Raw genomic sequence first — 27,288 nt, forward strand, 5'->3', positions numbered from 1 at the left:
GAAGGAGAGTTAAACCGGATTGATAAACTGATCCGGAAAGCCGGCCAAACTATTGGCACGCAGTTGGAGGCGTTTGTGTCAGTGAGGGACAGGAGGACACTGGACAAACTGCTCGCCATCATGGACAATCTTGCCCACCCACTTCACCTGACAATTAAGGGACAGCGGAGCTCATACTCCAACAGGCTCCTTCAGCTTCCTTCCCGCACTGTGCGATTCAAGAACTCCTTCATTCCACACTCCATTCAGCTGTATAATCACTCGCCATACAGCAATAGATGATATCTGCCTATTACCTGACACCTGACATGTTGGCTACTTCTCTTTGTTTTAATGTCTATTTCTATGATGGCGGCGCGCACAGACGCAGCGGCTTACGGCTCTCCATTTCAGTGCTCTTTCTTCCTTCTTTTCTTCATGTTTTTTTTCCTTTTGTGCACCACATGTACTGCAAACACCCGGTACACCCGCCAGTGACTCTTGGATATCGGTAACTCGCACCAGATATCTGTTTCGAGCGACTTTCACCACGAGCACAACATCCCAGATGACATAGCGAGAGCACAGGGCTCTCCGTGGTTTGTTGTCGGGTCTGGGAGACGGCGCAGACGGAGGAGGGAGAGGAAGCAGAAACGTGGCCGCAGGTCCGGCGTCTTGCTCAGGCTTAGGAAACAACGCCACAAGCCACCTCTACCGAGCCTGTTCCTCTCTAATGCCAGATCCCTTGTACAGAAGATGGACGACCTGGAGTTACAACTTGCTGGAAACCGCTATGTTCGGGACTGTTGTGCTATGATTATCACCGAAACCTGGCTTCACCCGGAAATACCCGATGCTAGCATGCAGCTAGCCGGACGCACTCTGCTCTGCCGGGACAGAACTAAGGACTCCGGTAAGAGCAGAGGAGGGGGGCTCTGTATCTACGTGCATGAGAACTGGTGCAGCAACGGGACAATCACTGAACAGCACTGTTGCCCGGACGTGGAGTACATGTCTGTTAGATGTCGGCCTTCTTTTCTCCCGAGAGAGCTGTCTGTTGTTATCATCACGGCTGTGTATATTCCACCGGACGCCAAAGTAAACACAGCGCTCTCTCTTCTGCTGAACACCGTCAACGAACAGCAGCGGGCCCACCCCGACGGTGTTCATATCATAGCAGGGGATTTTAATAAGGCCAATCTGAAGACTGTACTCCCTAAGTTCTACCAGCACGTGAAGTGTTCTACAAGGGGCAACAACACCCTGGACCACGTGTATACCAACATAAAGCACGCGTACAGAGCTACACCCCTCCCCCAGCTTGGACAGTCAGACCATCTTTCCCTCCTGCTCTCTCCTACCTACACCCCCATCAGACGCCAGGCCAGGCCTATCACAAAGACTGTTATGACCTGGCCTGACGATGCACTCCCCAAACTTCAGGACTGCTTCCAACACACAGACTGGGACCTCTTCCAACAACAGGAGCTGGAGACAGCCACAGGAACGGTGCTGGACTACATAAAGTTCTGCATCGGGAATGTGACTGTGGAAAAAACCATCCGGGTTTACCCCAACAAGAAACCCTGGATGACCAGCCAGGTCCGCACACTCCTCAGGGCCCGCGACGCAGCCTTCAGGTCAGGGGACAGGGCACTGTACAGTGTTGCTAGAGCCGACCTGAAGAGAGGGATTAAAAAAGCAAAGGCGGACCACAGGAGGTGCATAGAGTCCCATCTGTCCAGCAAAAACTCACGGGAGGTGTGGCGGGGCATTCATGACATCACGAACTTCAGAGGCTGCAATATGACAACTGCGGATCAGAGTGCGACACTGGCAGAGGAGCTTAACTGTTTCTTTGCCCGTTTCGAAACCCCCCCGCGACACTCATCTGCTCCAGCCCTGCCCCCGCCCCCACCAGGCTCCGGCGCCACTCCACTCACTGTACAGGAGCACAGTGTCAGACGAGTGCTCCTGGCTGTGAACCCCAGGAAGGCTACCGGACCAGACGGAGTACCTGGAAAGGTGCTCAGGACGTGCGCCCACCAGCTCGCTCCCCCCCTCACCAGGATCTTCAACCTCTCCCTGGCTCAGGCAGTCATCCCATCCTGCCTGAAGTCATCTACAATAATCCCGGTGCCGAAGAAGTCTCCCATCACCAGCCTGAATGATTACCGACCAGTGGCCCTCACTCCGGTAATCATGAAGTGCTTCGAGCGACTTGTTCTCCAGCACATCAAGGACCATATCCCTCCAGACTTCGACCCCCACCAGTTCGCATACCGGGCGAACAGGTCCACAGAGGACGCCATCGCTGTTGCTCTCCACTCTGCTCTGAACCACCTGGAGCAGCAGCAGAGCTACGTCCGGATGCTCTCTGTGGACTATAGCTCTGCCTTCAATACAATAATCCCGGACAGACTCTGCAATAAACTGGACACTCTTGGCCTCCCCCCTCTCACAAACGCCTGGATAAGGGACTTCCTAACGGACCGACCCCAGAATGTGAGACTTGGCCCGCACCTCTCATCCTCCCGCACGCTGAGCATCGGCTCCCCACAGGGCTGTGTGCTGAGCCCCCTCCTCTACTGCCTTTACACCCATGACTGCAGTCCGGCCCACAGTGACAACCTTACCGTCAAGTTCGCCGACGATACCACAGTGGTCGGGCTCATCTCCAGGGGTGACGAGGCTGCCTACAGAGAGGAGGTCCTGAAGCTGACGGCCTGGTCTTCGGAGAACAACCTCGCTCTCAACACCAGCAAGACCAGAGAGATCATCGTCGACTTCAGGAGGAGCAGCACCGACCCTGCCCCCCTCTACATCAACGGCGAGCGTGTAGAGAGGGTCCACACCTTCAGGTACCTTGGAGTCCACATCTCTAATGACTTCTCCTGGACAGTCAACACCACATCAATCATCAAGAAGGCTCAGCAGCGGCTACACTTCCTTAGAGTCCTCGGGAAGTACAACCTGAAGCCTGACCTGCTGCTGACCTTCTACCGCTCGTCCATCGAGAGCCTGCTGACCTACTGTATTACGGTATGGTACGGCAGCTGCACTGCAGCAGACAGGGAGAGGCTGCAAAGAGTGGTCAAGACGGCTCAGAAGATCATCGGCCGCCCTCTCCCCTCTCTGACGGACATCTACACCTCCCGCTGCCTCAACAGAGCCAGTGCCATCATCAAGGACAGCACCCACCCTGGCTCTGACCTGTTCCACCTGCTGCCCTCTGGGAAGCGCTACAGGTGCATTAAAACCAAAACAAACAGGCTAAAGAACAGCTTTTTTCCCCAGGGCCATAACCATCCTGAACGGACTGACCCATTGTCCCTCATAACTGCCTTCTCTTCGGTGCAATAACCCATTCCACCAACCACCCTGTTTTTTTTTTTTTTTTTTTTCATGTATATATTCATTTCACACCATATTCATTGCACTTCTACATTTTTTATATTTTTATATATTTGCACATTGTTTTTCAAGCATGCACACATCGCACTGTATGGAATGGCCTCAATTACGTTACCTTGCGTAATGACAATAAAGCTGATTCTGATTCTGATTCTGATTCTGATTCTGATTCTGATTCTGATTCTGATTCTGATTCTGATTCTATTTCCTGCTGGATCTACCCTCTATTTTATGCTGCTGCTGTCACATATACTGTAATATTGTACATGGTCATTGGTATATATTGTAATTTGTTATAGACATATATCTGTATATATATTATTCAATACACATATAATGTATATATTCGTATATATGTTAGATTTTTTTTTATCGCTATATTAGTCTATTTATACCTACATTGTCCTTTCCACCCTTACACTTTCCATCATTGTAACTGAGCTACTGTGTTGAACAATTTCCCTTGTGGATCATTAAAGTTTGTATAAGTCTAAGTCTAATCTTTATGGTGCTTTTGTTGACCAGAGAGGAGATTCTGTTGAGAAATCTCGTTCGTTGGTTGACCTTTTTGATTACCTTGGTTGCCATTTTATCACAGGAAAGATTGGTATCGGTATCGGTTGATATTTGAATCGGTAATTACGAGTTGGACAATATCGGAACATCGGACATCGGCAAAAAAGCCATTATCGGACATCTCTAATCCAAGCCCCTCCATATCCCACACCCCAGATTGTAAATAATGTAAATAATGTAAACAATTCAATGTATATCAGAGGTCACCAACGCGGTGCCCGCGGGCACCAGGTAGCCCGTAAGGACCAGATGAGTAGCCCGCTGGCCTGTTCTAAAAATAGCTCAAATAGCAGCACTTACCAGTGAGCTGCCTCTATTTTTTGAATTTTATTTATTTACTAACAAGCTGGTCTCGCTTTGCTTGACATTTTTAATTCTAAGAGAGACAAAACTCAAATAGAATTTGAAAATCCAAGAAAATATTTTAAAGACTTGGTCTTCACTAACTAACAAAGAAACAGATAACAGATTTGGTGTCCAGTTCAAAGTGTGACATGATTTATTTAAAAATTTGAGAGTTGACTTTTGTATTTTACATGAGTTATTATTTGTACAAACATGATGCAAAGTAATTCATGATTTGTAAACAAATGTTAGTGGCTAGCTAGTTAAAATGGGATATTGTGATTTCACAAGACTGTCTCAGAAGTGATCATTTGAAAATGTGCACTTAGAGAAAATATAAAAATAAAGTGTTGCATATTGATATTTATCTGTTTCTATATATATTTATTGTGAGAAATCATTAAGATGATCAGTGTTTCCACAAAGATAAATATCATTAATTATTAATAATAACATAGAGTAAAGGTAAATTGAGTAAATTATTTCTGGCAATTTATTTAAGTGTGTATCAAACTGGTAGCCCTTCTCATTAATCAGTACCCAAGAAGTAGCTCTTGGTTTCAAAAAGGTTGGTGACCCCAGATGTTTATACTCTGATGATTATCTTGTGTGATGACTGTATTATGATGTTAGTATATATTTGATAGTATATATCTGTATCTGTATGAATCAAATGAATTAAGTGGACCTCGACTTAAACAAGTTGAAAAACGTATTCGGGTGTTGCCATTTAGTGGTCAATTGTACGGAATATATACTTCACTGTGCCATCTACTAATAAAAGTTTCAATCAATCAATCAATGTTATAATGATTTATGATACAGCATATTCCATTTTGGTAAGGTAAAAAATTAAAATGAAGTGTCCTTAGCTTTTTTGAAAATGGTCCTCCAGAATAAAAGAGTGTGCTGTCGATGCACATTGTAGTTAAGTAATGTAGTGTTGCAGTAACAATGTAATAAACATGTCCCACGTGCGCGTCATTAAAGGGGCAGGGCCTCTGCTGGTCAGCCCCGTCAGCCGGTGACGTCATCACATGTAGCAGAGCTAGCTAGTTGTTTTTTTGGGGGAGCTAAAGGAGGAAAGAGAAAGGCTCCAAGCGGAACAAAACACCGCTCTTGGATACAGCACTCGCGATATATGCCGCTGGTTTAGTTTGACATCTTTTCACTTTTTAAAAAAAATACATATTTCAATAATGTCCACCCCGGCGAGGAGACGGCTTATGAGAGATTTTAAAAGGTACCGCAGTCCCCCCCTTCCTTGCTAATGTATGTTTGCGTGTGTGTGGCTAACTGCTAGCAGCGTTAGCTCAGGAAGCTAACTTGCTACTGTTTATGTGTGCGTGTGTGGCTAGCAAGTGTTAGCTCAAGAAGCTAACGGCAGCTTGGTTAGGTTAGCTACAGGTATAAAATAAAAATAAAATACAAAATCAACGTTTTAGCTGAATTCAACACACGCGTTATAATACGACGTGTGTCTGTGTATGACCAGTGACATTTTTTAAATGATACGCTTAGAAGTAAGTGTTTTTATTCAGTCGTCAGTGCTAGCATTAGTGTGGCCGTCTTGTATTGCAGGCTACTTTGCGTGTCATTTATTGTTTGTTGATTAGATTATATCAGTGCTCGGAGACGACTAACTTGGACCATTTCAATGGCTCAAAGAGCAACTAACAGTTCGAACAAAAGCAGCTTCTTCTTGCAGACGTTTGCTTGCATTGCCTAGAAAGCGACGCCAAGCCGCTTGTGTGTAATCTTCTCGCCAATATCTATAAGTACTAGCTCGTCGCTGTGATTTAACGTGGATTTGTTTAATCAAACTTATATTAACGTTGTTGCCCTAGGGCTGTGGTTCTTAACCGGTATAGCTCGGTTGGTAGAGTGGCCGTGCCAGCAACTTGAAGGTTCCAGGTTCGATCCCCGCTTCTGCCATCCTAGTCACTGCCGTTGTGTCCTTGGGCAAGACACTTTACCCACCTGCTCCCAGTGCCACCCACACTGGATTAAAAATGTAACTTAGATATTGGGTTTCACTATGTAAAGCGTTTTGAGTCACTAGAGAAAAGCGCTATATAAATATAATGAACTTCACTTGTTGGAGGTTCTGAACCCCACCAGTTTCATATGCGCATTCACCGAACCCGAACCATCCATCCATCCATCCATCCATCTTCTTCCGCTTATCCGAGGTCGGGTCGCGGGGGCAGCAGCTTAAGCAGGGAAGCCCAGACTTCCCTCTCCCCAGCCACTTCGTCCAGCTCCTCCCGGGGGATCCCGAGGCGTTCCCAGGCCAGCCGGGAGAGATAGTCTTCCCAGCGTGTCCTGGGTCTTCCCCGTGGCCTCCTACCGGTCGGACGTGCCCGAAACACCTTCCTAGGGAGGCGTTCGGGTGGCATCCTGACCAGATGCCCGAACCACCTCATTTGGCTCCTCTCGATGTGGAGGAGCAGCGGCTTTACTTTGAGCTCCCCCCGAGTGACAGAGCTTCTCACCCTATCTCTAAGGGAGAGCCCCGCCACTCGGCGGAGGAAACTCATTTCGGCCGCTTGTACCCGTGATCTTGTCCTTTCGGTCATGACCCAAAGCTCATGACCATAGGTGAGGATGGGAACGTAGATCGACCGGTAAATCGAGAGCTTTGCCTTCCGGCTCAGCTCCTTCTTCACTACAACGGATCGATACAGTGTCCGCATTACTGAAGACGCCGCACCGATCCGCCTGTCGATCTCACGATCCACTCTTCCCCCACTCGTGAACAAGACTCCGAGGTACTTGAACTCCTCCACTTGGGGCAAGATCTCCTCCCCAACCCGGAGATGGCACTCCACCCTTTTCCGGGAGAGAACCATGGACTCGGACTTGGAGGTGCTGATTCCCATCCCGAACCGTAATCATAAAATTATGTTGTTATATTAAATAAATACTAATAAAGATATATTTTACAAACGGAAAGATAAAGGAATTTATACATGATCCCATGTTTACATCTCATTGTGCAACATGTGAATGTTTTAGTGGGAACTAAATGCGATATCTGAAAGGGGTACACATTATTTCCAAAGTAGGACCCCCCACCCAGACATACAATACTAGTACACAGCTCATGAAAAACAATATGCTATAGTCATTGTAAGTGGGCCAAAACACTTATATTAGAAAATAATCACATGGACATGACTGCTGTCATTTGATTATAATAATAAAACATTGAACTTGTTATTTAGTCAGGTTTGGGACAGGTGTGCTACAGTGCATGTGCGCATATGACGTCGCTCACATGTGCTCCACTGAATGCTCGAGTTTTTGCGTTTGCTCATATAGAAAATTAGAGGGAACATTGTTTGGGGGTATCCATAAGACGCCGACAGGGAGAAATTTTTGTTTACACGATGAGTTGGGTGTGTCTTGACCTCCGCGGCAGAGGCTCTGCCGAACCCCCGAGGCCGACTCACTGAACCCCTAGGGTTCGATCGAACCCAGGTTAAGAACCACTGCCGCAGGGGATACCGGCACTGACAAAGCTTAACCAATTCAACTATAACAATCTACAAGGTTAATATAGTTGGCTTCTCTTTCTTCCCCTCCATGTATCTGCTTTCTTTTGTATTTCAAGTTACCATTACATATACACTATATTGCCAAAAGTATTTGGACACCCATCCAAATGATCAGAATTAGAGATGTCCAATAATGGCATTTTTGCCGATATTGTCCAACTCTTAATTACCGATTCCGATTAGGGATGTCCGATAATGGCTTTTTTGCCGATATCCGATTTTCCGATATTGTCCAACTCTTAATTACCGATACCGATATATACAGTCGTGGAATTAACACATTATTATGCCTAATTTGGACAACCAGGTATGTTGAAGATAAGGTCCTTTTTAAATAAAATAAGATAAATAAATTAAAAACATTTTCTTGAATAAAAAAGAAAGTAAAACAATATAAAAACACATGGAAACCAGTAATTAATGAAAATGAGTAAAATTAACTGTTAAAGGTTAGTACTATTAGTGGACCAGCAGCACGCACAATCATGTGTGCTTACGGACTGTATCCCTTGCAGACTGTATTGATATATATTGATATATAATGTAGGAACCAGAATATTAATAAAAGAAAGAAACAACCCCTTTGTGTGAATGAGTGTAAATGGGGGAGGGAGTTTTTTTTGGGTTGGTGCACTAATTATAAGTGAATCTTGTGTTTTTTATGTTGAATTAATTAAAAAAACAAACAAACAAAAAACGATACCGATAATAAAATAAAACGATACCGATAATTTCCGGTATTACATTTTAACGCATTTATCGGCCAGGCCGATATTATTGGACATCTCTAATTCCGATATCAACCGATACCGAAATATACAGTGGTGGAATTAACACATTATTATGCCTAATTTTGTTGTGATGCCCCGCTGGATGCATTAAACAATGTAACAAGGTTTTCCAAAATAAATCAACTCAAGTTATGGAAAAAAAATGCCAACATGGAACTGCCATATTTATTAGTGAAGTCACAAAGTGCATTTTTTTTTTTAACATGCCTCAAAACAGCAGCTTGGAATTTGGGACATGGTCTCCCTGAGATAATCCTAATACCCACTACAACTGTGGGAAATACTATACTTTGACTTTACAAAAACAATGAAGGCACACAGCTTCAGTCCAGAGTATACTAGAGCATACTTGCCAACCTTGAGACCTCCGAATTCGGGAGATGGGGGGGTTTGGTGGTAGCGGGGGTGTATATTGTAGCGTCCCGGAAGAGTTAGTGCTGCAATAATTTTAAAACCGATTCCGATAATATCCGATATTACATTTTAAAGCATTTATCGGCCTAAAATATCTGCAGTCCGATATTATCGGACATCCCTAATCAGAATCAGATGTCACTTAGCCCAGCCACAGGTGTGTAAAATCAAGCACTTAGGCATGGGGACTGTTTCTACAAACACTTGTGAAAGAATGGGCCACTCTCAGGAGGTCAGTGATTTCCAGCGTGGCACTGTCGTAGGATGCCACCTGTGCAACAAATCCAGTCGTGAGATTTCCTCGCTCCTAAATATTCCAAAGTCAACTGTCGGCTTTGTTATAAGAAAATGGAAGCGTCTGGGTACAAACTCTGGTGGTGGTGTAAAACACGTCTCCACCGGACTCTAGAGCAGTGGAGACGCGCTCTCTGGAGTGATGAATCACACTTTTCCATTTGGCAATCTGATAGACGAGTCTGGGTTTGGAGGTTGCCAGGAGAACGGTCCATTTCGGACTGCATTGTGCCGAGTGTGAAATTTGGTGGAGGAGGAATTATGGTGTGGGGTTGTTTTTCAGGAGTTGGGCTTGGCCCATTAGTTCCAGTGAAAGGAACTTTGAATGCTCCAGGATACCAAAACATTTTGGACAACTCCATGCTCCCAATTTTGTGGGAACAGTTTGGAGCGGGCCCCTTCCTCTTCCAACATGACTGTGCACCAGTGCACAAAGCAAGGTCCATAAAGACATGGATGACAGTCTGGTGTGGATGAACTTGAATGGCCTGACCCCGATAGAACACGTTTGGGATGAATTAGAACGGAGACTGAGCGGCAGGCCTTTTCGACCAACATCAGTGTGTGACCCCACCAATGCGCTTATGGAAGAATGGTCGAAAATTCTTATAAACACACTCCGCAACCTTGTGGACAGCCATCTCAGAAGAGTTGACGCTGTAATAGCTGCAAAAGGTGGGCCGACATCATATTGAACCCTAAGGGTTAGGAATGGGATGGCACTTCAAGTTCATATGTGAGTCAAGGCAGGTGGCCGAATACTTTTGGCAATATAGTGTATGTTCTATAACTATTAGCTCGTCGCTGTGATTATAACATAAATTTAAAAGCAGAATTCATCTCAATAATTGTTGTATTGGCACTTGTATCCCTCCATGTTTGCGTGCTAACTGTGTTGTGTTGTATAAAGATGCTGGAAGTAGATATGTCATGTAACCTTGCACCAGTCCGCAGGTGTTCGAGTGCATCACAGTCCAGCCAGGAAACAATAGGGACATTCCTGGATCAGCATGTGTGTCCACACCACATTGATGCACTGCCTTGGGTCCTGATGTAGCGTCAAAACAAGTCAGAAACCAGACTAGTTTAGAGGTTCTAAAAGGGGAACTGCACTTTTTTGGGGAATTTTGCCAATCGTTCACAATCCTTATGAGAGACAAGAAGACAAAATGTAGTTATTTTGCTTTCTAATTTGTAATAATCGGCTTGTTCTTGGTGGCTGGCAATGCGGCTAGTCCATTCTGCCTCTAAGTCACTTTAAAAATGCATCCAAAAACTTGTAGTGACATTGTTATTGTAAGAGCGAACACTGAAAAACTGTACTGTTAGCGTTGTAACACATCATCTTGCGACAGCATGCTATGGCATTAGCCGTAAGCTAGCTTTTGTGTCAGCAGCTAAATAGGTTTTTAGTTTGTAATGCCCAACACAATGCAATAGGACACTAATCTGTATTGACAAAAAAAAAATTAACAATCATATTACAGTATTTTTAAAGTATTAGCCCAAATTTCATGTTTTTTGTACACAGCTAGCTCAATAGTAACGTGTTGCATGTATCATGATCAATACTATAGTGGCTCACTGGATGAACAGTTGTTTGTTTGGTCTAGCTGGCCAGTGAAGTTTTTTTCAAGTTAATTTTGGCTAAGCACTCCATTTATGTGGACATACCTTGGCTCCAAGTTCCACATTTACAGTCGACTTCCGCCTGCTCCAACATTTCACCTTCTGTTCGTGCTTCTATAAGCAGTAGTTCATCCTTCGTATATTCAAGTTCAAAAAGATAAGGTTATGAATCCTCATTTGTCCAGAAGTAGTTGTCTTCGTTGTCTGTTACCAAGTCTGCCATTATTAGAACACACTTGCGTTTGTTTCTGGAAGTAGGAACACTATGGAAACGGAAATAAATGCGCTGAGAAACGAAGTTCCAGTAATGCAAAGAATGACCAAAATATGCTAAATATTGTACATATAACATATTCTTATGAACGTGTCTGTTACTACTATATATATACTTAGTGTGTATCTAAAACGTTGGAGGATTTTGAAGTTGTTTTAGAGGGTTTTAAAGACCACAACGGTGACTCCCATTAGCCACTTTTTGCAAGGTTTTTTGGGTCATTTTTAGAATACTACAAAAAAAGACTTGTGTTCTTGTCTCATAATGATTGTGAACGATAGGCAAAAAAAATAAAAAAGCAATTCCTTTTAACCTTCCTGACTACAGGGCCCAACTTTTACGCTACAGAGGGTCCCGGGGCCACTTAGATATTACACTGAATTAGTAATCTTACTATTGATTTTAAACGTTTTCAATATAAAACTAATTTACAGTTTAACAGGTTAGACCTTGTCAAATGGTATGAAATAATTTGTTAATCGCTAAGATTATTATCAAAGCATCGATCAGATTGGTTAGAAAAATAAGTACTAATCAAATATACCGCTAAGAGTTGGGAATCTTTGGCCACCTCACGATTTGATTACGATTCAGGAGCTAAGATCCGATTAACAACAAGTTATTGATGTTTCTTTCATTTATGTATATTGATGCAGTTTTACATTTATTTTTGTTCTACTAAATAAGCATTTATCACATCCAACTTTTAATAACAGTGCATTTTTTTAAATAAATTCTCATCACATTTATTAGATTAATGGAAATGTGTGGAAAACTGGAACATAAGTGCCCTATGATATAGGAGCTGGTCAGATCTCTCGGTGAGGTGGCTGCAGTCTGCCAAATTATAGAACTGTCTGCATGACTTTATTTACAATAAATACATTGATTATCGATAATTGACGTTTACTCATCAATTTTATAATCGTCCATGTCCGAATTGCAATGCATCTAAAAATCTATTATTTCTCACACTTCTAATACCGGTACTGCAAAAGAAGGGAAAAACTTATGAGAAATAGTTTCGTACAATTACACAGCGCTAAAATAAATACATTTGAACTAAATTCATAATAAAAATATATCTTTCTTCACAGTCAATAAAAGTTATATAGAAATACAATTTCAACACTTTAGTTATACATTTTCCGCATAAGAAACTTCTCTACGACCTTTCTTGAGGGAACTCTCCTGAAGGAATCAATAAAGTACTATCTATCTCTCTAAGCTCCAGACTTCTTCTGTTAGTTTGATATTGTCATTACTACCACAAGTGGTAGAAAAGTGTATTACAACTGAGTACCCCTGCGGCCCATACTGACCACAGCTAAAGAAATATATTTTCTGGCAGCCCTTAAGGTGTCAAGAAACTCTGGACTAGATCACCTCAAATGTTGAGCTTGTAACTGGCAAACAGTCCTACCAAGGTTTGTTTGTTCCTCATATTTTCACCCTCACAAAAAAGTTTAATATGCATCTAACCTTTTCTAACGTTTTACGGTACATGATCACTGCTTACACAAGTGTAAACATGAGTTAAGCCCTTTTTACTTAGACATTTAACAGTAAAAGAGTCTTAGTAAGAGTTTCTTTTTGACATAAAATGATGAAAAGGCCTTGAAAGTTGCTATCAAATGATTAAATAAAGCGTCTTCTCCAGCAGGAAGGAGCTCAAGCAGATTAGGGTTGATGAGGTTAATTGCAGTGCGTCAGTGTTCACACGCAGATGGCTCTCGGCTGCTCTTATAAGCTCTGATTGGCACCTCTTTGATGCCAACACGTGCCGTCGGCTCGTGCTGGACTTTGGCCTGGTGTCCACTCCTTGACCCCCAAAACGTTGCAACACTTTTGTGTATTGTGGTTGTCGTGACAACCGGCAGCAAACATCGGGTGTGGTCACCGCTGTCAAACGTGGCAGAGATGCCTTTTGTGCAACGTGCACTTTTCTGTTGTGAGGCTCCAAGTTAAAGCTGCAGGTTATTATACTTTGAAGTCTTACTTGTAAATTTGTTTTGACAAAAGCTTCTTATATCGGTGCCGTATTAACTTTTCATTTTCATCGCCAGACTTCAAGAGGACCCTCCCACCGGTGTGAGCGGAGCACCTTCGGAGAACAATATCATGCTTTGGAATGCTGTTATTTTTGGGTGAGTCCCGCCCTGCCGCCTTGTCTAGTTTGCCCTGCTCTGGTTGTGCTATTTGCCAAAAGCAAGAAGCAATATTTGAGCAGTTTTTGTCTTAATTCAGGGTTTCCCCTTAATGTAACTGATAGTGGCGCACCGCAAAGGCAAAATAAAAAGCCGCCTACACCTTGAAAATAAGTAGTTTTTTTGACATGAAAACAAATTATAGTACCGTATTTTCCGGACTGTAGAGCGCACCAGACTATAAGGCGCACTGCCGATGAATGGTCTATTTTTGATATTTTTTCATATATAAGGTGCACCGGATTATAGGGCGCATTAAAGGAGTCATAATATTGTAATTTTTTTCTAAATTTAAAACACTTCCTTGTGGTCTGCATAACATGTAATGGTGGTTCTTTGGTCAACATTAGGGATGTCCGATAATGACTTTTTGCCGATATCGATATTCCGATATTGTCCAACTCTTTAATTACCGATACCGATATCAACCGATATATACAGTCGTGGAATTAACACATTATTATGCCTAATTTGGACAACCAGGTATGGTGAAGATAAGGTACTTTTAAAAATGTTTTATAAAATAAAATAAGATACATCAATTAAAAACATTTTCTTGAATAAAAAAGAAAGTAAAACAATATAAAAACAGTTACATTGAAACTAGTAATTAATGAAAATGAGTAAAATTAACTGTTAAAGGTTAGTACTATTAGTGGACCAGCAGCACGCACAATCATGTGTGCTTACGGACTGTATCCCTTGCAGACTGTATTGATATATATTGATATATAATGTAGGAACCCGAATATTAATAACAGAAAGAAACAACCCTTTTGTGTGAATGAGTGTAAATGGGGGAGGGAGGTTTTTTGGGTTGGTGCACTAATTGTAAGTGTATCTTGTGTTTTTTATGTTGATTTAATAAAAAATAAAAAAACCAAAAAAAACGATACCAATAATAATAAAAAACGATACCGATAATTTCCGATATTACATTTTAACGCAATTATCGGACATCTCTAGTCAACATGTTGCATAGATTATGTTTTACAGATCATCTTCAAGCCGTCTGACAGTCGCTTCCGGATGCGCCGTTTTGTGGGTGGTCTTATTTACGTGGCTCACCTCCGGCAGCGTCTTCTCCCCGTCATCTTTGTTGTAGCGGTGTAGCGTGCAAGGACGGGTGTGGAAGAAGTGTCAAAAGATGGAGCTAACTGTTTTAAGGACATTCAGACGTTACTCAAACCAATAACGGAGCAGCATCTCCTCATCCGGAAACAACAACACCGGAAATGTGTCCCGTGAAAAAACCAAAGTTCCTTGGGTGATTAATGTAAACTCACTACACCGGTATGTTTAAGCGCTTTCACGGCAAGTTTACTGACAGATATAAGTAAGAACTTTACGCTACTTTATATTAGACAAGGCAACAGTGGAGGATGAATGCCACATAACAAGTATATAGAGAATAAGAAGAAGCTTATCGACTACGGCGTCTCCACTGACTACAAAGGCGGATGCGCGCAATTTTTCAGGATTTATGCAGATCCCAAAAATAGATCAGCATGTACCATCTTTTTGAACGTATTACGACTGGAAGTGTTCTTATTTTGGGAAAAAGGAACACCTGGAGGACCCACAAAATTATATTTGGCCACAGACTCCCATCTCATATTTGGTTCCAGGGACCCCCCCAAGATTTGAGTTAAAACGTTTGCTTGTAAAAGAATATACAGTACAGGCCAAAAGTTTGGACACACCTTCTCATTCAATGTGTTTTCCTTATTTTCATGACTATTGACATTGTAGATTGTCACTGAAGGCATCAAAACTATGAATGAACACATGTGGATTTATGTACTTAACAAAAAAAAAAGGTGAAACAACTGAAAACATGTTTTATATTCTAGTTTCTTCAAAATAGCCACCCTTTGCTCTGATTACTGCTTTGCACACTCTTGGCATTCTCTCGATAAGCTTCATGAGGTAGTCACCTGAAAGGGTTTTCACTTCACAGGTGTCATAGTTTTGATGCCTTCAGTGACAATCTATAATGTAAATAGTCATGAAAATAAAGAAAACACAAGGTGTGTCCAAACTTTTGGCCTGTACTGTATATATTAAAAGATTTGCAAACATTTTCATGATTTTTCAATAATTGTTCAGAAGATGACAAATTTGTTAAAAATCTAAATGATTCAAAAGGCATTTAAACACTTGTTTTATATTCAAATATAGCAAGTGTACTAGTTTGTAGTGGGGCACAAAGTGACATTGTAAGTTTGTATATCTGCATTGTGCTAGATGCTTTCCCAGTTGTTTATGGGTTAAATCGGAGCTAAATAATTGTTTAATACTGCATTCGATGCTGTTTGTCTCTGTAGAACAGTTAGTTTAATGCTGTTTGCGTGGGTCAGCATAGGTTAAGGGAAGTCCCAGAGGCAGACGAAGCCACAGCACTGTCTTTACTTGAGCTCTTGTGTCCATTTACAGTTTCTCATCCACCCTGAAAAATCAGATGTTATTTATCAAAATTATTTATTATCCGTCCATCCATTTTCTATACTGATGTTATTTATTGAGAAATAAACAATTATGTTAAATAAACAGCTTCATTTATTTAATTGAGAGTAATGCATATTAAAAATGTTATCATTTTTAAAGGAGAACAGCACTTTTTTTTTTTTTTTTGCCTATCGTTCACAATTATTATGACGAATGGCTTTTTTTAAATGCATTCTATCTTGTAAATAAACATAAGTAAACGTCCGCTTACAGCAGAGTCAAAGGGAGCTCCTCTCTTTCGCCCATAAAATCCAATAAATAACCATTCAAAAACTGACAACTAGGGATGTCCGATAATATCGGACTGCCGATATTATCGGCCGATAAATGCTTTAAAATGTAATATCGGAAATTATCGGTATCGGTTTCTAAAATATCGGTATCGGTTTCAAAAAGTAAAATTTATGACTTTTTGAAACGCCGCTGTGTACACGGACGTAGGGAGAAGTACAGAGCGCCACTAAACCTTAAAGGCACTGCCTTTGCGTGGCGGCCCAGTCACATGATATCTATGGCTTTTGACATACACAAGTGAATGCAAGGCATACTTGATCAACAGCCATACAGGTCGCACTGAGGGTGGCCGTATAAACAACTTTAACACTGTTACAAATATGCGCCACACTGTGAACCCACACCAAACAAGAATGACAAACACATTTCGGGGGAACATCCGTGCCGTAACACAACGTAAACACAACAGAACAAATACCCAGAACCCCTTGCACCACTAACTCTTTTGGGACGCTACAATATACACACCCTACTACCCTTAACCCCGCCCCTCCAACCCCGATCACCTCAACCTCCTCATGCTCTCTCAGGGAGAGCATGTCCCAAATTCCAAGCTGCTGTTTTGAGGCATGTTAAAAAAAATTATGCACTTTGTGACTTCAATAATAAATATGGCAGTGCCAGTTGGGCATTTTTTTTCCATAATTTGAGTTGATTTATTTAGGAACACATTGTTACATTGTTTAATGCATCCAGCAGGGCATCACAACAAAATTAGGCATAATAATGTGTTAATTCCACTACTGTATATATCAGTATCGGTTGATATCGGAATCGGTAAATAAGAGTTGGACAATATCGGAATATCGGATATCGGCAAAAAAAACATTATCGGACCTCTCTACTGACAACAATACTCCATTTACATTTCGTGATTTGAATACTAACCAAGTATTAGTGATATTGTTATTACAAGCGCTAATGCAGATGAACCATTTATACTGTGATCAAAAGCTTGTGTACAATTTTGACACGATTGACTAGTGAGGCGTTACCTCGCTTCCTTGAAAGTTTATTGTAGATCATAAATCATGCCTCTCACCTGGGCTGAGGACTTGTGCTTGCATTTGTTTAATATTCAGAATGAATAAAAAAACAAACATCTTAAACAAGTTGAAAAACTTATTCGGGTGTTACCATTTAGTGGTCAATTGTACGGAATATGTACTGTACTGTGCAATCTACTAATAAAAGTTTCAATCAATCAATCAATGTCTTTAATAATGATTGTGAATGATATTCAAAATTGCAAAACAAGTGCAGTTCCTCTTTAACTTTTAAGCTACATTAATTAGGACCGTGGACTTAAAATTATTGTTTTATTTAACGGCCTTCCTAACCTGACATTAGGGTTAGGGTTTGTGCCCTCAAAAGGTTGACGACACCAAAGGCCAATTGGCCTTGCCTCTATGATGAAAAAATTCCAGGCCTGGCGCCAAGCAAGTGTGACGTCATCCTCGTTGCTACTCTCGCTATTCGTCACAGACACCCAGGGACAGAAGTAGAGTCTCTAAACACAAGTACAGGCTATAATAACACCAGAAAAAGATGCTAGAGTTGTTGCTGGTCCTAGAAAAAGTCACTAAAAGTCTCTAGACACTTGAAAGATTTTTTTAAATAGTACATAAACAGCAACAACTGAAACTAAGGCAAAACCATGTAATATAAAAAAAATATATGATAATACTGATTAAAAACAGATTTGTTTTTTAAATGTTTGTATACATTTTTTTAGCCTTTGTAACGATCATAGCAAATTATTCGATGACGTCATGAGGACCACGCCTCCACCGCCACAGGTATCTTGGCAATTTAGGGGGAAACCCTATATTGTGTTGGCAACCTGAGAAGGAAAAGACAACATGTACAGTACATGTAATGTTGACGTCCTCTCATGCGGTCTTCTGACATGTTTGCATCTCGCAGGAATCAAATGACTCATTTAAAATAAATGAAGTTGATCTTGTTTTCCCTCTGTCCCTGTCCTCTGTTTCTCCACAGGCCTGTGGGTACACCTTTTGAAGACGGTAAGTTCCCCTTCACAGTTATATTTACATGCTGTCTGTCTTGTCTGTCAACAAATATTAACATTTACTTAGTTTTTGTTCAGTCTTATTGTTGCTGTTAAGACAGTAAATGTAATCACACTCCTGGAAGCAGACAAAAAAACACTACGACAAACTAGAGATCGACCGATTATGGGCCCGGTTGATTATCAGCGTCTATATTTGACATTTTCCCGTATATCGGTATCAGCCTATTTTTATGAGTATTTTTTTTTCTTTTTTTAAAACTACAACTTAACTACATTAGCAGATAATACATACACCTATGATACCAGTATTTAGTGCTTAAAAATAATTAATTAGTAAAGTAGATAGTAATAAACACTGCCTAAACGCCTGCTCTTTGAGAAAAGTTGCCATTTTTTCCCACTACCCCACCCCATTCTCTTCCTCCTCTAATGTTGGTCGCTTGTGCACGGTATATCTCTTCTGCTTAGCTTTCTAAACTTCCCCTTTTTTGCCAGGAAATTCAGTTTTTGTCCTTCTCATTTAAGGAGCGCGCAGTTTCATGCTCTGTGATTCAATCAAATAACAAGGCGACATAAATGGACAGATGTGATGATGACAGAAAGGATACCTCTGCCAGAAGTCCAAACTTTGTGGAAACATCTTGACAAATATATTATTATATAAGTAAAGAAGAGCAGGCAGCAGCTCACACACTCTCATACTTTTTGCGACATCCAGGAAGAAATTATGTCAACCAGCTTGAAAAATGTCTCAACATGAAGGAGCCCAGAATTGTTTCTATTTAAATGTTCACAATATTTCAGGGTTCCTCATGAGGAAACCTTACAATGTATTAAATCCATAAACTGTTATAAAATTGTATCCAATTTAGTAGATGTTGAGGTATTGTGATATAGAAAAATCCAATATTTTTAACAATATTCCCAGGAGATTTTTTATATATTGAAATTAAAATGTTTATGCTCCTCTCAGACACACGTGATAAAGATTGTGAAACCCCCTAATGTTTTTTGCTGCTAAATTAAGGACAACATTTGCGCCGCATAGTGTTGTCACAATACCAATATTTTGGTACCGGTATGTATTTAATGTATTTCGATACTTTTTGGTACTTTTCGAAATAAAGGGCACCACACAAAATTGCGTTATCGGCTTTATTTTAACAAAACATCATAGGGTACATTAAACATATGTTTCTTATTGCAGCTTTGTCCTTTAATGAAATAGTGAACATACTAGACAATTTTGTCTTTTATTAGTAAGTAAACAAACAAAGGCTCCCAATTTAGTCTGCTGACATTTGCACTAACATATTGTGTCATTTATCATTTTGTCAAAATTATAAAGGACAAGTGGTAGAAAATTAATTATTAATCTACTTGTTCATTTATTGTTAATATCTGCATACTTTCTCTTTTAACATGTTCTATCTACACTTCTGTTAAAATGTATCACTTATTCTTCTCTTGTTTGGATGCTTTACATTAGTTTTGGATGATACCACAAATTTGGGTATCAATCCGATACCAAGTAGTGGCAGGATCATACAATGGTCATATTCAAAGTCCTCATGTGTCCAGGGACATATTTCCTGAGTTTATAAAGATAATATAAATTTAATAAAAACAAAATAAGATGTTGTGATGTTCAAAAATATCGGTGTAATCATAGTAGTATCGACTAGATACGCTCCTGTACTTGGTATCATTACAGTGGATGTTAGGTGTAGATCCACCAATGGCGTTTGTTTACATTGTGACGCCGGTGAGCTACGGTGTGTAGTGAAGCATGTTTAGCGATTCCTCGTCCTGCAGTGATAATGCTACTTGTAAGAAACTCATTTTATTTGTCACCATGGAGGCGAGGATTAGTGATTTAGAAGTAGCTACAACACTGCAGACTTCAGATAGACTTTAGCCCATGCACCTCTTCCTGTGGCCGTTTTAGTGTTATAACTTCACCTTTATCGTTAGTTTTTAAGCCAAAATGCGTCCGTTCTCCCTTTTCTGTCTACACACTGTATCTGCTTGTAAGTACTGCGTGTGTGTGCGCTGTCAAACATGTTCGCCTGCTCGTAAACCAGCAATGTCATGACGTGACGACGACGTGAGGTGGGTGGTGTTCGGGGGTTTGGGGACCGATACTTTTTAGAGGCGGTATAATACCGAATATGATTCATTAGTATCGCGGTACTATACTAGTACCGGTGTACTGTACAACCCTAGCGCCGCATAAAACATTATGTCACTACTGGTCCCACGGTTCCTAAAAAATAATGTAAAAAAACCTACTTAAACCCATGTCCTGCTCTTACGTATACGTATACTATTCATTAGAGATGTCCGATAAATGCTTTAAAATGTAATATCGGAAATTATCGGTATCAGTTTCAACCTCCCGATTTTCCCGGGAGACTCCCGAATTTCAGTGCCCCTCCCGAAAATCTCCCGGGGCAACCTTTCTCCCGATTTCCACCCGGACAACATTATTGGGGGCGTGCCTTAAAGGCACTGCCTTTAGCGTCCTCTACAACATGTCGTCACGTCCGCTACAAACAGCGTGCCGGCCCAGTCACATAATCCATCCATTTTCTACCGCTTATTCCCTTTTGGGGTCGCGGGGGGCACTGGAGCCTATCTCCGCTACAATCGGGCGGAAGGCGGGGTACACCCTGGACAAGTCGCCACCTCATCGCAGGGCCAACACAGATAGACAGACAACATTCACACTCACATCCACACACTAGGGCCAATTTAGTGTTGCCAATCAACTTATCCCCAGGTGCATGTCTTTGGAAGTGGGAGGAAGCCGGAGTACCCGGTGGGAACCCACGCAGTCACGGGGAGGACATGCAAACTCCACACAGAAAGATCCCTAGCCCGGGATTGAACCCAAGACTACTCAGGACCTTCGTATTGTGAGGCAGATGCACTAACCCCTCTCCCACCGTGAAGCCCAGTCACATAATATATGCGGCTTTTACACACACATAAGTGAATGCCATGCATACTTGATCAACAGCCATACAGGTCACATTGAGGCTGGCCGTATAAACAACTTTAACACTGTTACAAATATGCGCCACACTGTGAACCCACACCAAACAAGAATGACAAACACATTTCGGAAGAACATCCGCACCGTAACACAACATAAACACAACAGAACAAATACCCAGAACCTCTTGCAGCACTAACTCTTCCGGGACGCTACAATATACACCCCCCGCTACCACCAAACCCCGCCCACCTCAACCCCATCATCCCCCCCCCCCCTGTTTTGAGGCATGTTTAGAAAAAAAAGCACTTTGTGACTTCAATAATAAATATGGCAGTGCCATGTTGGCACTTTTTTACATAACTGGAGTTGAAGTTGTTCTCTTATTTTGGAAAACCTTGTTTTTGATTGATTGATTGATTGGAACTTGTATTAGTAGATTGCACAGTACAGTACATATTCCGTACAATTGACCACTAAATGGTAACACCCGAATAAGTTTTTCAACTTGTTTAAGTCGGGATCCACCTTAATGCATCCAGCGTGGCATCACAACAAAATTAGGCATAATAATGTGTCAATTCCACAACTGTATATATCGGTATCGGTAATTAGGAGTTGGACAATATCGGAATATCGGTTATCGGAAAAAAGCCATTATCGGACATATCTACTATTCATGTTTAAATAACTTTTACTGCAAATGCATATCATCTCCAAATATTCATTATCAGGCCTCCTTGACTAATAATAATGGGATTCGGTATCGGCCCTGATAAAAACAAATGGGTTGATCTCTACAACAAACTAGATATTATTCAACAGGACTTTAAATGTTTGCTAGAGTGAACAGAGAATGTATACAGTATGTGTTTGAAAAGTTGTGTGTGTACATTCCCAGGAACGTTTAAACTGCTGATAGAGTTTTCAGAGGAATACCCAAACAAACCTCCCACGGTTCGCTTTGTTTCCAGAATGTTTCACCCCAATGGTAAGATGACATTTATTTTTTATTGCATTTTTTTATACATTTGTGGTTTATTCATTTTAATATTTTAATTACTAAATTGGCCTTAATCTGTGAGTGTGAGTGTGAATGTTGTCCATCTGTGTTGGGCCTGCGATGAGGTGGCGACTTGACCAGGGGTGTACCCCGCCTTCCGCCCGAATGCAGCTGGGATAGGCTCCAGCACTTTGTCTGTGTCTTAGTTTGCATTTTGACATTCAAAATAGAAGGAATTGTGAAAAATTCTATTTTGAATGTCAAAATGCAAACTAAGACACAGACAAAGTGCTGGAGCCAATCTCAGCTGCATTCGGGCGGAAGGCGGGGAGAGAGATTGAACCCTTCTGATTAAAAGTTGATGAGTTTTAATTACTGCTCCGGTTTGGATTTTATGAGCCCTCAATGTCGGTCCTGTCCATTGCTGTTTGCAGCTTTAATTTTACTTGTTTTGGAAAGTCTTAACAAGCCAAATTTTCTTGTTCTATTGGGAGATAATTTTGCTTAGTTCAAATAAAATACCCCTAATTTTTGAACACTGACTTTTTTTAGTGTGTGAATGATGAAAGCGCTCAAGGCGTACATGTCCTGACTTGCAATAAATGTGTGCTCCCACAGTGTACGCAGATGGAAGTATATGTTTAGACATCCTCCAAAACCGCTGGAGCCCCACGTATGACGTCTCCTCCATACTCACTTCCATCCAGGTGGGTCAGCCTCCTCCCGCACCACGCAGGTAACTTGCTTTCATACTGACATATTCCACTTGACCGTCTTCATGCAGTCGTTGCTGGACGAGCCCAACCCCAACAGCCCCGCCAACAGCCAGGCGGCGCAGCTCTACCAGGAGAACAAGCGGGAGTATGAGAAGAGAGTGACGGCCATTGTGGAGCAGAGCTGGGTGGACGTGTGAACCCTCCCCGCCCCCACTCCTTTCTTCCTCTATTCTCTCTCTCTCAACAGCCTCCCTTCTACCTTTCCCCCCCTCTTCTTCATGTGTACCTGGCGTGTGTGTGGAGAGCAGCAGCAAGCATATCACGTGACTCAAGTGCCACCCTGCGAGACAATTCAAAGATCCGCTATGAACATTAACTTGCTGAGGCAACAAGAGACGGGGGTTGGGGGAAATATGTTTTTTTTATTGCATGATGTGAAATAAGTTATTGCTAACAGAACTTGTAATATATCTTTGTTGTTTGGTTAGTGTTTGACCGTCTGCTGCTGTGCACACCAAGCGCTTCTTTCACCCCCAACATCAGAAAAAGAACAAGCCGGAAAACAAGACTTTTTATTGGGTATCTCCCCCCCCCCCCTGAATCCCTAAAGAACAATAGGTTATTTTTAAGTCGCGCTGTTAAAACGGCGCCCGGTCTCCGTGGTGCTGTTGAGTCACAAGCCTTAAGTCGTTCCTGCTGCGAGGTAGAAGACGAGTGTCGGGCGGATGAGTCATGCTCGGTTTGCATTGCGAAGCCCGAGTTGTGTGAAATATCTTATTTTTCCTTCAATTACTTTTAACAGCAAGTAGCAGTGAAATAATATTGTACTTGTTGAGCGGTCTATCGCCTTTAAAGGCTGCACAGGACGACAAATCCCTGTTTGAAGTCTCCTACTCCCAGATACCCAATGAAAAGGCTGCGGCGTTGGATATTGTGACAAAAAAACACACTCAAAATAATCTTATTCTCCAAAGCAGTAAAACTCATCGTGTGGCAAAGGATTTATTTCTCCTCATAAGCAGAAGGGATGTGTTACATTTTGTGGCTCTAAATACTTATGCTGTATAAACATAATAAAACACATTTTTCAGACGTAAGGCTTTGTCCAAACTGAATTTACTTGCATTTTTTTCACAATACAACATAACTATTATAACTTGGTGAACTTGTATAAAAAGCGATGGCTTCTGGTGTCCCTGACAACAAATGAGCACTGACGTTTAACTGGGTTTCAATATCATGACAAGATTACAATTCATCTGAATTTGTTACAAAAGTGTCATGAAAACGTGATTCTGTTAGAAAATACACAAGTAAAAGTGGATGTTCTTGCCACATCCCATAAGAAATTCAATTGATGACAGACTACGGGTGCACAAAAAAATCTATTTACATCTTCATTCAGATTCTAAATTGACTCACCTTTTTCAAATATAGATTCAAATTTTTTTCAGTAATCAATGTTTTAAACGTTTTAAGCTTTCTCCATGCAGCCAGAATGAGCTTTTCTAACCTGTAACCTGTTTTGAAAAAGTTTCATTATAATACCAAATAATCATAGCTTTGAATTGGATCAAATTGGGCGGTGCCCAAAGATCCACACTCCTATTCCAGACAGTAGTCACTGTATGTTCCATAAAGCAGAAGAAAACAGTCATCGGCCCTGCAATGCCAGAAGAAACACACTTGTCAGCAGATATTACATAGAATGCACATAATGTCCATACTTCACCTGTTGCTGCTTCATGATCTCATCCCTTGTCTTGAAAACCGGTGCATCCTCCACCTCGATGCCTTCCGACATTTCCTTCACCTTTTCCAGGAGCTCTGTGTTATACCTGCCACAAAGCATTATTTTATTTCATTACAAATGTTAATGGTCGAAAATAGGTAACATTCAAAAGCCGCTCATAAGCTTGCAATTCACTTTTCCAACACGGGGTGGCAATGAGCGCAAAGGTCGCCGGTTAGCGGGGATAAAGTCAACACACAAGTCGTAAATATTGTAATAATCCAGGAATGTAAGCCCATACAATTTAATTGTTTGTCTTGTCTTTATTGCACAAGATGCAACAACCCCAATGTGCGTCTCCCCTCTTTTCCCGGCAATACTCGAACGCCTCATCGACGTCACTTCCCTATCTCTCCCCGGAAGTCCCGCCCCCAAGCTAAAGTCATTGGCTAACACCCCGTAGCCAGCCGCTACAATATTTACGGTTGAAGGCACTGAAATAAGGTAATAATGTATTAGGAAATGTTCTAGAATGTAATATTAATAAGTGGCGCATATGTATATTGTAAGTATTTAGTAACTACTAGCAAACAATAGGGTTGTTTTACCGGCAGCCGAGGAAGACATTGTTGGCCCACACCATGGACATAGCAAGCAGGTGGTCCAACTGGTCGTCTTCATATTGCTCTAAGTTCCGCAGTATAAACTCCCTCCGAGGCTCCCAATGCTTATTGCTCTCCCAGTGTCCTCGGTGTGTCTCCACTTGCTTGGCCACGTCTCGGTTTTGTCGAATAAAATCACTCACGTCGTCGGCAGACATCTTGCTCTTCTTTCCTTTAGCCGGGTAAGTTAACTTCCAGTTTTGGCGAGCGTGACCCGGATGTTGTTGTTTCGCTGTGGTGTTTACAACAGTGCCACTCAGTGGGCAAAGTGAGAACTACATCTGGCTGGGTAGGAAACAGCACTTTTTTCCATATACAAACCCCGTTTCCATATGAGTTGGGAAATTGTGTTAGATGTGAATATAAACGGAATACAATGATTTGCAAATCCTTTTCAACCCATATTCAGTTGAACGCACTCCAAAGACAAGATATTTGATGTTCAAACTCATAAACTTTTTTTTTTTTTTGCAAATAATAATTAACTTAGAATTTCATGGCTGCAACACGTGCCAAAGTAGTTGGGAAAGGGCATGTTTACCACGGTGTTACATGGCCTTTCCTTTTAACAACACTCAGTAAATGTTTGGGAACTGAGGAGACACATTTTTTAAGCTTCTCAGGTGGAATTATTTCCCATTCTTGCTTGATGTACAGCTTAAGTTGTTCAACAGTCCGGGGGTCTCCGTTGTGGTATTTTAGGCTTCATAATGCGCCACACATTTTCAATGGGAGACAGGTCTGGACTACAGGCAGGCCAGTGTAGTACCCACACTCTTTTACTATGAAGCCACGGTGATGTAACACCTGGCTTGGCATTGTCTTGCTGAAATAAGCAGGGGCGTCCATGGTAACGTTGCTTGGATGGCAACATATGTTGCTCCAAAACCTGTATGTATCTTTCAGCATTAATGGCGCCTTCACAGATGTGTAAGTTACCCATGTCTTGGGCACTAATGCACCCCCATACCATCACAGATGCTGGCTTTTCAACTTTGCGCCTATAACAATCCGGATGGTCCTTTTCCTCTTTGGTCCGGAGGACACGACGTCCACAGTTTCCAAAAACAATTTGAAATGTGGACTCGTCAGACCTCAGAACACTTTTCCACTTTGTATCAGTCCATCTTAGATGAGCTCAGGCCCAGCGAAGCCGACGGCGTTTCTGGGTGTTGTTGATAAACGGTTTCCGCCTTGCACAGGAGAGTTTTAATTTGCACTTACAGATGTGGCGACCAACTGTAGTTACTGACAGTGAGTTTCGGAAGTGTTCCTGAGCTCATGTGGTGATATCCTTTACACACTGATGTCGCTTGTTGATGCAGTACAGCCTGAGGGATCGAAGGTCACAGGCTTAGCTGCTTACGTGCAGTGATTTCTCCAGATTCTCTGAACCCTTTGATGATATTACGGACCGTAGATGGTGAAATCCCTAAATTCCTTGCAATAGCTGGTTGAGAAAGGTTTTTCTTAAACTGTTCAACAATTTGCTCGCACATTTGTTGACAAAGTGGTGACCCTCGCCCCATCCTTGTTTGTGAATGACTGAGCATTTCATGTAATCTACTTTTATACCCGATCATGGCACCCACCTGTTCCCAATTTGCCTGTTCACCTGTGGGATGTTCCAAATAAGTGTTTAAAGAGCATTCCTCAACTTTATCAGTATTTATTGCCACCTTTCTCAACTTCTTTGTCACGTGTTGCTGGCATCAAATTCTAAAGTTAATGATTATTTGCAAAAAAAAAAAAGTGTATCTGTTTGTACATCAAATATGTTGTCTTTGTAGCATATTCAATTGAATATGGGTTGAAAAGGATTTGCAAATCATTGTATTCCGTTTATATTTACATCTA

At 41.6% G+C, this 27,288-nt stretch overlaps 2 protein-coding genes across 3 annotated transcripts; one reads left to right on the top strand and one right to left on the bottom strand.

Moving 5' to 3' along the window:
• Positions 1-5,340: 5,340 nt before the first annotated feature.
• ube2b (ubiquitin-conjugating enzyme E2B (RAD6 homolog)) lies at positions 5,341-24,134 on the top strand. 2 transcript variants are annotated; one of them, XM_061934410.1, is made up of 6 exons: positions 5,341-5,557; positions 13,343-13,423; positions 18,287-18,312; positions 22,220-22,309; positions 22,940-23,028; positions 23,106-24,134. In XM_061934410.1, the coding sequence occupies exons 1-6, from the start codon at positions 5,514-5,516 to the stop codon at positions 23,232-23,234; spliced, it is 459 nt and encodes a 152-aa protein (XP_061790394.1). In that variant the 5' UTR covers positions 5,341-5,513; the 3' UTR covers positions 23,235-24,134. The 2 variants fall into 2 exon arrangements, with proteins under 2 accessions (XP_061790394.1, XP_061790402.1); XM_061934418.1 differs by lacking the exon at positions 5,341-5,557 and adding an exon at positions 13,119-13,252.
• Positions 24,135-24,283: 149 nt separating this feature from the next.
• Positions 24,284-25,639, bottom strand: cdkn2aipnl (CDKN2A interacting protein N-terminal like). The gene is made up of 3 exons (XM_061934429.1): positions 25,378-25,639; positions 24,770-24,875; positions 24,284-24,700 (listed from the first exon to the last, which is right to left on the bottom strand). Exons 1-3 carry the CDS (start codon positions 25,587-25,589, stop codon positions 24,692-24,694), a joined length of 327 nt encoding a protein of 108 aa, XP_061790413.1. The 5' UTR covers positions 25,590-25,639; the 3' UTR covers positions 24,284-24,691.
• Between the last annotated feature and the right edge of the window lie 1,649 nt (positions 25,640-27,288).

The sequence above is a fragment of the Nerophis lumbriciformis genome, linkage group LG03 (genome assembly GCF_033978685.3).
Source record: "Nerophis lumbriciformis linkage group LG03, RoL_Nlum_v2.1, whole genome shotgun sequence".
In the NCBI taxonomy this organism is placed as follows: domain Eukaryota; kingdom Metazoa; phylum Chordata; class Actinopteri; order Syngnathiformes; family Syngnathidae; genus Nerophis; species Nerophis lumbriciformis.

Coding starts and splice junctions, on each gene's coding strand:
- ube2b (XM_061934410.1), top strand. CDS start 5,514: ATGTCCACCCCGGCGAGGAGACGGCTTATGAGAGATTTTAAAAG. Junction 13,424..18,286: donor TGGAATGCTGTTATTTTTGG/GTGAGTCCCGCC, acceptor GTTTCTCCACAG/GCCTGTGGGTACACCTTTTG. Junction 22,310..22,939: donor CAGAATGTTTCACCCCAATG/GTAAGATGACAT, acceptor GTGCTCCCACAG/TGTACGCAGATGGAAGTATA.
- cdkn2aipnl (XM_061934429.1), bottom strand. CDS start 25,589: ATGTCTGCCGACGACGTGAGTGATTTTATTCGACAAAACCGAGACGTG. Junction 24,876..25,377: donor AATGTCTTCCTCGGCTGCCG/GTAAAACAACCC, acceptor GCTTTGTGGCAG/GTATAACACAGAGCTCCTGG.